The following is a 13,027-nucleotide window of genomic DNA, read 5'->3' as shown; positions in this document are numbered from 1 at the left end:
GATACCATGGTAGTGCTGATCACTTTCAGCTCCAATGAGGGAGAATCAGATTAGTGTTAGACGAGAGAGAGAAACCATCAGAATGTGTTGGGATGTCAACAAGGTGAGTTTGGGACCACAGCACGAGAAACCTCTTTAGGCCTCGCAGTGAAACCCTCCATGAAAGTCGATACTTTGCCAAAACAAAAGTCATGATTTGGAGATGCTGGTGTTGGACTGGGGTGTTCAAAGTTAAAAATCCCACAACACCAGGTTATAGTCCAGCAGGCTTAATTGGAAGCACACTAGCTTTCGGAGCTTTGTACACCCCAGTCCAACGTCGGCATCTCCAAATCATGACTTTTTTTTTGGCCAAGTGTGTTTCCAATTAAACCTGTTGGACTATATATGACCTGGTGTTGTGGGATTTTTAACCAAAGAAAAGGTAAAACTCAGCCCATTGTTTCTCATCTAACTTAGTGTTCAGGTGAGCTTAACTTATTATTGCATTGGATAACCAGCACTACTCTTCTAATATGCCCCACCAATCACTTGACCTTTGTCAGGTTTCTGGAACCTTCCCATAAAACATTCTCATGCCTTTCCATTCATTAATACTTTCGGCTAGTGCCAGAGTCCACTGTTCAAAATACAGAAATTCAAGAGACTGATAACACGCTGATATCTTTTAGCAAGTCTCACAAGGAATGGCAGCCCCTCTTCAGCTGTCACACTTTGATGGACAATGACATCTGTTTTCCAAAAATAAATCCACTAGCTGCAAGCAGCTCCTTTCTCAAAGGGGTGCAGAGATTACACGTGTGACATTGCAGGTTTAATACAATACCTGCCAAAAATTTCCCTTTTGTCTTTGAAACGAACTGCAACTCTTTTTCGGAAGTTAAAGGAATATCCGTAGTTTGTCTGAATTAACCAAGGGGTCATGTTTCACCAGGTGGGTGTTCCCACTGCCTTCATCCACCCACCACCCCCACTCTCTGCACCAATTTTTAGGTTGGTACAGGCTGGATGATCCAGACCATTTATAGAGCTCACTTTCGTCTGTCTGAATGTGTCAAGATTAGCTGAAGATTAGTGGCCAAGGTTAAAGCTCGTAGTGCTGGGCTCTCGCTCATTCCCTCAATGACAGTGGGTGATATGGATAAAGTAGAAATCTTCGACACGGATGGCAAGGGAAGAGGGTTGAAGGCCAAGCAAGACCTTCTGACTGGGGATGTGGTCTTTGCTGAGCCAGCATATGCTGCGGTTGTGTTTGACAAGTAAGTCAGTCTGTCTATCTGTTGTAGAACACAAGCCTTCTTATGTTACCCCATAATGCAAGCTTTGGAATCAAAGTCAAATGTTGAACAGGAGTTTTTATTTTAAATTTTATTTTAATATAACATCACTTCTTCAATCTTTCTTTCATTATTGACCGTTGAATTGATTGAGTTCCTTGCCTTGATTGACTGAATTCTGTAAGGAGTGTTGTCCTGAAACTGGGGTCTTTAGTTCCACTGGATACTGCAGTCTTCGTAGGACAATCATGTGGGACCACTTTACAATGCTGTGGGGAGCTACTTGGCTCAGTTCTTGCTGTTTGGTAGTTTTCAGGCTAAATGTATTTCTTTAGGGGGTAAGGTTTAGAACTTAGAGTCATAGAGTCATACAGCAAGGAAAAAGACCCTTCGGCCCAACTCATTGGTGCCAACCAGACATTCCAATCTGACCTGATTCCATTTGCTAGCAGTTAAATGTAAACTGCCATTTATTCCATAGAAACCAAACAGGGCTGGTTTTGAAGAGATTGTTATTAAAGAGGGAGAAAATTGACAAGACCTCTTTTTGTTTAGTTGCCATCCCTGGGAAGGTGATGATGAGCATTTCTCTTGAACCTTGTGTTGATAACACTTGTAAATTGGTGGAAATGCAGGGTTTGAACCTAGTAATGTTCCAGAAATGGTGACAAAGTTCAGATCAGGATGATCCTGATATTGAGTAGAACTTGCAGGTGATGCTGTGCCTACAATTCTGATATTCTTGTAGGTGGTGGTCACAGTTATTGACTGGGATATGGTATTGAAATGTGGACAGCAAGAGGTTACTCTGAATCTTGTGGGTCACAGTTACTGCTGTCATAACTTGCTGGGAGACGCATCCAGTGGCAGATCTCCTGATCAAGTGGATTACACACTGCCGGGATGATTTAAAATTTCAAATATCCTGTTCACTTTGTCAACCCAATCCTAGCTGGGCTGTGTATATTGTGAGGAATATTGAATGAGAGGGAGGTGAGTCATTTGTCAGAGTAAAGGAGTTTTTGCATTGTTTTTGTGCCTGTCTTGTTGCTTTGACTTAGCATTGTTGACAAAAGGATTTAGAATCACGGATTCGTGGAATTCATGAAGGAGGCTTTTAGTCATATCTGATTTAGATCTCTACAAAAACAAGTCACCTATTCCCATTCCTCTGTCTTTTCCCTGATAGATTAATAAAATGGATGATGGTGGAATATTTATATGTTAAAAACACAGGGAGAAATGCAAGGAGTTACAAAGTGGTTACCCAGTCTCCAATGACTTCACAATGTGAAGGAGACCGCATTGTCAGCAGGGAGTATAGAAGGCTTGAGTTGAAAGAAAAGCTAAAGTAAACTGCTGCCTCACCTGTAAGATGTGTTTGGGACCCTGAACAGTGAGAAGGAAGAAATAAAAGTTCCAATGTCACACTTTCTGTCATTGCATGAGAAGGTGGGACGGGTTTGTTCTCAGCAGAGCTGACTTATTCTCTACCATTCACACCTGCTTTGTATCCACATCACTCCTTTGTTACCATTAAAACTCACTTTGTCTTTTGCTCCAGGTGCTCTCATGATCTGTTCCTCTCGCTCCTGCGCCCCCCCGCCCCCCCCCCCCCCATCCCCACTTTGTCAACAGCATAAAAAGCGTCGTTTCCAGCTCTCTTCTATTCTGAGGAAGAGTCATTAGATTGAAATGTTTCTCTCTCCAGAGACCTACTGAGTTTCTCTGCCACTTCTGTTTTTATTTCTGATCCCTAACATCCATGGTAATTTAGTCCCAAGTAACTCAATAATGGGTTGCATCTGGAGTGTCCCTCCCAGGGGGAAGGCAGAAATGTTTTTTGGAATGTCCTGAAGGGACAAAATATTCTGGTTGACTCTTGAAATACTCTGGTTTGTGATTAACTTGAGATGATGCATTTAGGAAGACACAACTGCTTCAAGTGACTTTGTTGGGGATGTGCAGAAGTCAAATCATCAGAGACAGAATGTAAACTCCAAGACAGCCTATTTGTCCCACCCTTCCTAGTAGCAGAGTCTGCAGAACAAACATGGGAGTTCTCAACCATTTTAGAACCAATCGAGTCAGAGTTGAAGCAAGTCATTTACATCCCTGAGGCACTGCCTAAGGTGAAGCAACAGTTGGTAACACTCGTTCAACAGAATCTTAAGGTTCTAGGCTTAAGTCTACTTCTCAGACGAGAGCTCCAAACCTGACACACATACATAGGAAAAGGTGGAGACCATTCAGCCTTTCAAGCCTGTTTCACCATTCGATAAGATCATGGCTGATTTGTGGCCTAACAGCATATACCTGCCTTGTACCCATATCCCTTGAAACCCTTGATTAATAAAAATGTATCTATTTCAGATTTAGGTTTAACAATTAAATTAGTATCACCCACGATTTGAGGAAGAGAGTTCCAAACCTCCACTGAATGTCCTGACTCTAATTCTTTGACTATGCCCCTGGTTCTAGAATCTTCAACTGCTGGAAATAGTTTATCTCTATCTACCTTATCTTTTCCTGTTAATATCCTGAACACCTTGATTTGATCACCCCTAAGTCTTCTAAATTCTAGAGAATAATGGCCCAGTTTGTCTAATGTCTCCTCATAACTTAACCCCTCGGTCTCATCCTTGCAAAGCTGTGTTGAGCTCCCCCCCAGGGTCAAATCATCCTTCCTAAGGCCTGGTGGCCTGATCTGCTCACAGTGGTCTAAGTGGGGTCTAACTAAGGTTTTGCATTACTGCAGCATAATATCTGCATCCTAATCCTCCAGCCCTTTAGATATGAAGGCCAACATTCCGTTAACCATCGTGATTATTTTCTGAACCATCACATTTTAAAGAACAATTCACCTGAACCCCCAACTCTTGGTGGACTGTATTTAATTTAGTGCCTTCTAAAAAACACTCAGATCCATCAGTCCAAAACAGATAATTTTACATTTGCTGATATTAAAATCCATCTGTTGCAGCTTTGCCCATTCACCTAATCTATCAATAACCTGTTGCAATTTTATGCTGCTGTCAATACTCTGAGCAATGTTGGCCCATTTTGTGTTGTCAGCAAATTTGCATGTTTGACTTTTTATGTCATTATCTGCGTCATTAATGAATATTATGAATGATCAAAGCCCCAACACGGATCCCCGTGGAACAGCAGAACTTACGTCTGGTCAGAGTGACTACTTAACGTTATTCCAACTCTCTGTTTTCTGCCACTCAACCAATTTCCTATCCATGTCAGTAATTGTCCCTTAATTCTGTGGGCTCCCACCTTAGCTAACAGTCTGTGGGATTTTGTATGTGGCACAGTTTGTGGCACAGAAAGAACTGTGCTGTGTGATCTGAGGTGCTATTTTTTCGATGTTTTATTAAAGCAAGTGCCTATCTTTCTGCTTGGATGATTGTTAAAGATCCCACAGCACCACTTTGAAGAAGAGCAAGGGTGTTCTACTTGACCAACATCTATCCATCAATCAACAGTACACAAAAACGGATTATCTGGGCATGATCACATTGGTGTTTATGCGAGTTTGCTGTGTACAGGTTGGCTGCTGCATTCCATATACTGTAAAAGTGACGACACTTTGGAAGCAAGGCATTGACTCAAAAGCACTTTGGGGTATTTCATGATTTTGGAAAATGCAAGTCCTTTGTTTAATTCCAGAGAATCATGATTGGGAAATGAAATAACTAAAGCAAGGTAGCATCTCAATTTATTTAATAGGAAGACAATCAATTCTATTATACCTCCTGTGTTAAAGGCCTAAAAGTCAGAATTAGTGGTGATTGTTGAAAGAATTCCATTGAGGCTGGTATCCAGTCACCAAGTCACCTGTTATTTACAGACGGAGAGTTCTTGACATAGATCCAGCTCCCTCAGAGCCAACTCTCAGAGCAAACAGAACCTCTGATACTCCTGCTCTCATTTGTCAGCCAGGACTCCCTGATTGGACCAAATTAACAGTCCCAATCAGGGAACTCAGATTGTATATTTTACCTGCCTCATTACAACTGCTACAATTGACATCCACAATGTTTCTGCCTTTCTGCAGTGCTAGACTGGGGAAATCCAGGCTGATCATGTTGTTGCTCACTCTAGAATTTGAAGCAAATAAAAATCTCAGCATAGATTCACCTGAGAAGTTCCCTGACAGAAAACGTCAACTGAGAAATGCCGTTGACATTGGAACTGTTGCCACAGTGAGAAACCAGCAACTGCTCACTGACAGGGGATATTTTGCAATTTCCAACAGTAAAGTTTGGCACATATCTATTTACAAACAAAACTTGTAATAGCAGAAAATAAGGTCTGTAGGCAGCAAGCGTATGTTCAAGAATTAAAACTAAGAAAGATATGGAAGTGAGGCATCTGTGGAATCCATGATTTCTTTGTGAGATATGTAGCAACTTAGAAAATTAGAAACTGTTCTCAAAAGCAGTTCAGTTATAAAAAAAGCACTTTGAAGCAAGTCTAACCTATACTCAGGTGGTTGCTCTCTCTCTCTCTCTCTCTCTCTCTTTCTCTCTGAGTTGGAAGGTTATGGTTTCAAATCCACTTCAGAGACTTGATGCAATCTGTATGTTGATGATTTGTGTGTGTTGCTAAACCACACCTTGTACCATAATTTCACAATGAAGTTGGACAAAGAGGGCGAGTCTACTTAAGGACTATCCCAGTACTTCAGTGCAATACTGATGGAGTACTGCGCAGTTCAAGGTGCTGCCATTGAACGGGACTTAAAGTGCACGTAAAAGATCTGATGTGAGGAACATAACAGTTCTTCTGGTATCCTGACCAACATTTGTCTCTCAACTAATATCACACAGAACAAATTATGTGGTCGCTTATCTCTTAGCTTTTGTAGGTCCTTCCTATGCACGCACTGGAAGTTGCATTAGTTTACCTCAAAAATGCAACACTGGCTTTAGCCTCCTTTGAGCTGCCCTTCCTTATGTAATTAAGTCAACTGAGATTTGAGGAACAAGTTGAAATTGTTAAGGGTGCAGAGCAGTATAGATATTGAGAAAATGAATAAAGAGGAAGTTGACATTGACCTTTTGGCAGGGTAAATGTTGTGGACATTAAAAGGGATGTATAAGGGCCTGAAGAAAACTGAGTGCTTTAGGTAGGCAAATGAATAGGAAGCAAGGCAGCCCTGGACCTATAGCTGATGTGTTTGGATGACCTGCTTTGAGTTTGGCTCCTGCCTGAAACATCGATTTTCCTGCTCCTCAGATGCTGCCTGACCTGCTGTGCTTTTCCAGCACCACTCTAATCTTGACTCTAATCTCCAGCATCTGCAGTCCTCACTTTCGCCTGATTGGAATAAACACCACAGTATGTGAGGTCTTTTTGGAATAAAGAAGAAAACTGTCCAGGATAATAAAGATAAATCTACAATTTAAACCATTGAAGATTAACGTCTGTGAAAATTACACTTTAGATATTGATTTCTCAAAACTATAATCTCTCTGTTTAATTTCAGTCCATTCTGTTTTCTCTGAGGGAACTGTAACTGTACAGACCTATAACCAGGTCTTGCAGTTACTACAGTATACGATAGTGCTCATGCGGAATGATTCTGTTAAATGGCAATAGTTCAAAGCTATAAATACTGTGGGTGTTGGGGATCTAAAATAAAAACAGAGAGTGCTGGAGAAACTCAGCAGGTCTAGCTGCAGCTGTTGAGAGAGAAACAGAGTTAATGCTTGAAATCTGATAGCATTCTTCTTTGCAGAGATTTCCCCACCAATTTCTTTTTTTATTTGTGGTTCAAAGCTAACTTGGATTAAATGCGTGTTTTAGTTGACCCAAGGCCATTGACAACCAGAGACAGGAGTGCAATGTAAGCCAGAATACTGATGAGCTACAGATCTGACTGTCGGAATGGCATTGTTGAATTCACTCACACAACTCCCTGATGCTACGTTATAGCAGTGTGGTTGAACAATGTGCCATGATGGGATAGGAGTCACTGGCATGCCAAGCAGTTATCACTCTCAGGAAGATGGTAGTGAGTCACTCTCTTCAACCGCTGCCATCCTTGGTGATGTGGGTATACCTCACCGCGGTGCGAAAGGACTTTGAGGGAGCGAGACCGCCACCCCCCCCTCCCCCCCACCCCCCCTTTCTGCACCAGTAAAACTAAATGTATAAAGTCAATGCTGCTTCTTTCAAAGGCAAGTGCATTTTGGAGGCAGAGATAAAATACAAGGAGAAGTCATGAGCCAGAAATCCACCCTAACCTCAATTGTCTGCAGTACTTCGGGCAGAAATTATCCTCAGCAGTCAGCAACATAGCCACCAGAACCTTACTGAGCATACCAGTGATGAAGATGATTACCTTCACCTTGGACGATGGATGGAAAGAGCAGTTGGACAGTGAGTTGAATTAATATGACTCAGTGGCAGCGAAGGAATGAGACTATATTTCCGTTTAGGTATCTGTGACTTGGAAGGAAACTTAATCATTACTCTACTGTGCTCACAGTATTGGATAATGCGACAAATAAGAGGCGCTGCATTAAATTCATCAGGCAGATACTAATTGTGGTCTCCATTCTATGCTGGATTGGGTGAAGTAATCTAAGGCAATATTTCTGGTCACCACAATTACCCTCAGCACTCTGTGGGCAACCAAAGGAACAGAATAGCCAACAATTATCCAGTGATCCTTTACTCCAAAACGCAATACACGGCAGCGTGAAAGGGGAGGATTAAGCTGGGCAGAGATAGCTACAAATGCACCACTGACAGTCACTGTTAGTGCTCACATATGGAGAAGGCACTTGACGGAGATACCAGGAACAGGGGTTTGGGTTACACGACATGCAAAGCCATTTTCCATCCACAGGTTGCGACTTTAGTGAAGGAAGGAGGCGTGGAAGGTGCAAATGAAGGGGTAGTAAAGGACGGTATCATCTAATGCGCTTAACAGATGGCAAAACTGAAGAGTAACATTGCACAAAGAAACATGAAACATTCTTTGCTGAGAATTGATAGCTGATACTTTGACGGAAGGTCAAGATGAAATGTCAACTGAAGTTCATGGAGTTTCTGCTGTCAGGGAATGTCATCGTCACGTATAGCTAATTAATAATAATTTACTACTTTTCAAAAATGTATTCATGGGATGAGGGTATCGCTGGCCAGGCCAGCATTTATTGCCCATCCCTAATTTCACAGATGGCAGTTAAGAGCTAAACACATTGCTGTGGGTCTAGAGTCATATGTAGGCCAGACCAAGTAAGGAAGGCCGATTTCCTTCCCTCAAGGACATTAGTGAACCAGATGGGTTTTTAATGAGAGCTTAATGGTCACTATTAAGAGATCAGTTTTCATTCCTATGTTTTATTTTTAATGAATTGAATTTATTAATTCAATTTAAATTCCAGAAGCTACCCCTGCAAGGTTTGAATCCATCACCTCAGAGCCTCCAACTTTGAGGCAGAGGTTCCAGATTTCAAGTTTAATAACCCCTATTGCTACATGATGGTCATCTCCCTGCTCTGCTATCCTGTTAGACTGATACTCTCCGTTTCCCACCCTTTAAGATGAAGCAGATAGCAACCCCCTCATTATCTGAAGATCAGGAGGGGAATTCACCCTGGTGTTCTGGCTTGTATACATCCTTTCTATGATTATAATAGAGATGGTACATCAAAAATACGCCATTGGCTGTACAACACTTCAGGATATGAGATCTTGAAAGGCGCTAGATCAATGAAATCTTTCTGAAATCAACATCACAAAAACAGAAACAAATGATTGCCTTTTTAAGTAGACGGTTCTTCCTTCAAGATGTTGTCACCCTCGTTGATACTCAGGTTTCTGAAAGGGCTTGGCTGAGAGGCTGCTGGGAAATGCAGAATATGAGGAAGCAGTCTCAGCATAATGGGTCAATGAAAGGCGGAGAAATTTCTCCACTCAAATTCTTGCCAGCCTTTCAAATACTCAACCCTTTTGGGTTGGGGCTGCTGCATTGTTGAATGTATTTCGGGCTATAATAGAAGGGAGACAAGGGATATGGGGAGCAGGTGGAAGAAGTGGACTTTAGGCAGAGATCATTCATAATCACATCAAATGCTCGATCAGGCTGGAGGGGTCTCTGCTCTTGTACAATTGTGAGCATTGATCAGAGATGGCTCGGGAATGCTCGGTTGATTTCTGTGCTGCCTGTTACAATGTCATCCATTTATTGTCCTCTTGAAATCGCTTTGGTTGTGGGCAACCAACTCCTGTAAACCATAAGCATTCCACCTTCCCTGCCCCCTGGGGGACATTTCCTTTTCTTTTCAGTCATGGGATGTGAACATCGCGAATGTTTCATGCCCATCCCTAGTTACCCATGGGCGGCGCGGTGGCACAGTGGTTAGCACTGCTGCCTCACAGCGCCAGAGACCCGGGTTCAATTCCCGCCTCAGGCAACTGACGGTGTGGAGTTTGCACGTTCTCCCCGTGTCTGCGTGGGTTTCCTTCGGGTGCTCCGGTTTCCTCCCACAGTCCAAAGATGTGCAGGTCAGGTGAATTGGCCATGTTAAAATTGCCCATAGTCTTAGGTAAGGGGTAAATGTAGGGGTATGGGTGGGTGGCGGGTCGGTGTGGACTTGTTGGGCCGAAGGGCCCGTTTCCACACTGTAATGTAATCTAAACCCTTGAGAAGGTAGTGGTGAGCTGCCTTCTTAAACCGCTGCAGTCCATGTGCTATAGATTGACCCACAATGCCACGAGGGAAAGAATTCCAGGAGTTTGGCCCAGCATCAGCTAAGGAACAGCGATGTATTTCTAAGTCAGGATGATGAGTGGCTTAAGACCATAAGACCATGAGAAATAGGAACAGGAGTAGAATACTGAGCCCATCAAGCCTGCTCCACCATTCAATAGGATCATGGCTGATCTGACTTTCCTCATGTCCATGTTCCTAATGTTCCTATCTTTTCACCATAACCCTTGATTCACTGACTGATTAAGAATCTATCGATCACAGTCTTAAATATACACAAGGACTTTGCTCCACATCCTCCTCATCTCACTCTTTAACTGCCTGTTTTTTTGCATCATGTCCGCACCCAAGATTCTTCATCAGACCATGTCCAATGAAGCATGAAGGCTGTTGTGTGTCAGTGTGAGTGACATTGTCATTCATGGGTTTCACAAAAGCCATATCTGAGACACAGGAGGATGGTTTTGGTGGGGAAGGTTGGTATCTGGTCTCTGGACAGCAGCGGGAGTCCTCGAGTTGCTGTCTTCATCGCAGCCATCTTCAGTTTCTTTCTCAGTGACCCTCCCTCTGGTGTCAGATGTGGGAAGGTTCACTCATGAGATACACTGATGGGGGACTCAGCTTAAGGGAAGTACAGTGGCTCAGTGATTAGCACTGCCACCTCATTGCACTAGGGACCCGGGTTTGATTCCAGTCTCGAATGACAGTCTGTGTGGAGTTTGCATGTTTTCCCCATGTCTTACCTGCAAAATTTCTGCTGATTTCGCTGGTTCCCTCCCACAGTCCAAAGATGTGCTGATTAGGTGGATTGGCCATGCTAACTTGTCCATAGTGTCCAGGGATGTGGAGGCAAGGTGGATTAGCCATTGGACATGCATATATGTGGGCTTACAGAAATAGGTTAGGGGGCTCAATCTGGGTGGGATGCTCTTCAGAGGGTCAGTGCAGATTCAATATACCAAATTGCCTCACTGTAGGGATTCTATGATTCTGAAAAATTCTCTGTTGTTTTGTTCTGCCTTCCAAATGAACAGCTTGGTACTTTCCCACATTATGCTCCATGTACTAACTTTTTTGCCAATTTATGTAACCTCTATCTCTCTGTAAACTGTTTGGATCCCTCTTACAGCCTGCCTTTCCACTTATTTTTGTGTCATCTGCATCTTCCTTTCTCCGAGTCATCAATTTATGTTGTGAAGCACTGATCCCTGTGAAACTCCACTGGTCACATGCCGCCAAGCTAGAAAATAACTTTTTTATCCCCACTCGCTGTTGCCTGCCCATTTGTCAATTCTCTACCCCTGCTAACATACTACCTTCAACATCGTGGGCTCTTATGAGTTAATCTTTTGTGAGATACCTTATTTAGCATCTTCAGGAAACCCAAATGCACACACCAACTGGTTCCCCTCCATCTACTCTGGTTGAGATTTCATTGAAAAACTCCAAAGAATTAGTCAGACATAATGTTCCTTTCATGAATCTGTGATGACTCTGCTTGATTAGATTATGATCTTCCAAACATTATGCTATTACCTCCTAAATAATTGATTCAAATACTTTTCCAATAATAAATATTTAAGCTAATCAGAGTTTAGATCAGAGTGGTGCTGGAAAAGCATAGCAGGTCAGGCAGCATCTGAGGAGCAGGAAAATCGATGTTTCGGGCAAAAGCCCTTCATCAGTATTCCTGCATCTGCCGTCCTCACTTTTGGTCTATTTAGCCTAATCAGCTGATATTTACCTGCTTTCTGCTTCCCTGCCATTTTCAATAGAGACTTCCCTTTGGCAACAAAAGTAGAAATTGCTGGAAGAATTCATCAGGTCGAGCAGCATTTGTGGAGAGGAAGCAGAGTTAATGTTTTGGATCCAGTGACCATTTTCAGAACTCTTCGGAAGTGTCACTTAAGAATCCTTTGGTACTTCTTCAGAATTCTTTGGTACTTGCAACCAATGCACCCACTATCGCTGTAGTCACCCCATTGAGGACCCTTGGATGCAAGACAGCAGGGCCTGGGGACGTATCTGCCTTTTGCTCCATCAGTTTGTCGAAAACTACTTCTTCAGTGTTGGTGATGGTACATAATTCCTCTCCTGTATTCTCCAGTATTAATGAAATCTTCAAAGTATCTTCCACTACAGAGACTCATGTAAAATATCCATTTAACCCCTCTGCCCTTTCTTTGCACCCCAAAAGTATCTCTCCAGATTCATTTTCTAAGGGGTCTATGTTCACTTTGACCTATCACTTCCTTTTTATATATTTAAAGAAATTCTTATTATTAGCTTTTATATTTCTCACTAGTTTTCCCTCATAGTTTATGTTCTCTGTCTTTATTACCTTTATAGTGATCCTTTGTAGGATTCTGGTTTTATTCCTGCCTTCAGGGCTATCACTAACTTTGGCCTCCTTACATACTTTTTCTTTCAACTTATTTGACGGGGAACATAGTGGTGAGGTGTTCCCATGTATCTGCTGCCCTTGTCCTTCTACATGGTAATGAGCATGCATTTAGTAGGTTTTACCCAACTATCGTTGGCGAATTTCGGCAGTGCACCTTATAGATAGTACACACTGCTGCCACTGAGCGTCGGTGGTGGTGGGAGGGGATGCTTGTGAAATAGGTGCCAATCAAGCCGGTTGCTCTGTCCTGGATGGTGTCAAGCTCCCTTAGTGTTGTTGTAGTTGCACCAATCCAGGCAAGTGGGCAATATTCCAACACACTCCTGACCTGCGTCTTGTTGATGGTGGATAAGCTTGGGGAGTCAGGAGATGAATTTCACCCCATACCCTTTGATCGCTTTAACCCTAAGAATTATGTCTAACTCGTTATTGGAACATTCAATGTTTGGGCCTCAACTGCTTTCTATGGCAGAGAATTCCACAGGCTCACCTGTGAAGACATTTCTCCTCATGTCAGTCCTAAATGGCCAACCCTATATTCTTAGACTGTAGCCCCTGGTTCTGAGCTCCCCATCATCGAGAACATCCTGAATGTTTTCTTTCAGCAAC

The 13,027-nt window shown here is 42.7% G+C and overlaps 1 protein-coding gene across 2 annotated transcripts in view; it reads left to right on the top strand.

Moving 5' to 3' along the window:
* The first annotated feature begins 1,031 nt into the window (after positions 1-1,031).
* LOC140481226 (histone-lysine N-methyltransferase Smyd1-like) overlaps positions 1,032-13,027 on the top strand; it is a 79,459-nt gene continuing 67,463 nt past the window's right edge. The window contains exon 1 of one of the 2 annotated variants that reach the window (XM_072577093.1): positions 1,032-1,259. In XM_072577093.1, the coding sequence (XP_072433194.1) occupies positions 1,123-1,259 (137 nt within the window). In that variant the 5' untranslated portion in view covers positions 1,032-1,122. The remainder of the gene's footprint in view (positions 1,260-13,027) is intronic. The other variant, XM_072577084.1, reaches the window with a different exon arrangement.

This window comes from Chiloscyllium punctatum, chromosome 1 (assembly GCF_047496795.1).
Source record: "Chiloscyllium punctatum isolate Juve2018m chromosome 1, sChiPun1.3, whole genome shotgun sequence".
NCBI classification, from domain to species: domain Eukaryota; kingdom Metazoa; phylum Chordata; class Chondrichthyes; order Orectolobiformes; family Hemiscylliidae; genus Chiloscyllium; species Chiloscyllium punctatum.
The sequence above is the reverse complement of the archived record's forward strand: the minus strand, read 5'-3'. Positions and strand labels throughout refer to the sequence as shown.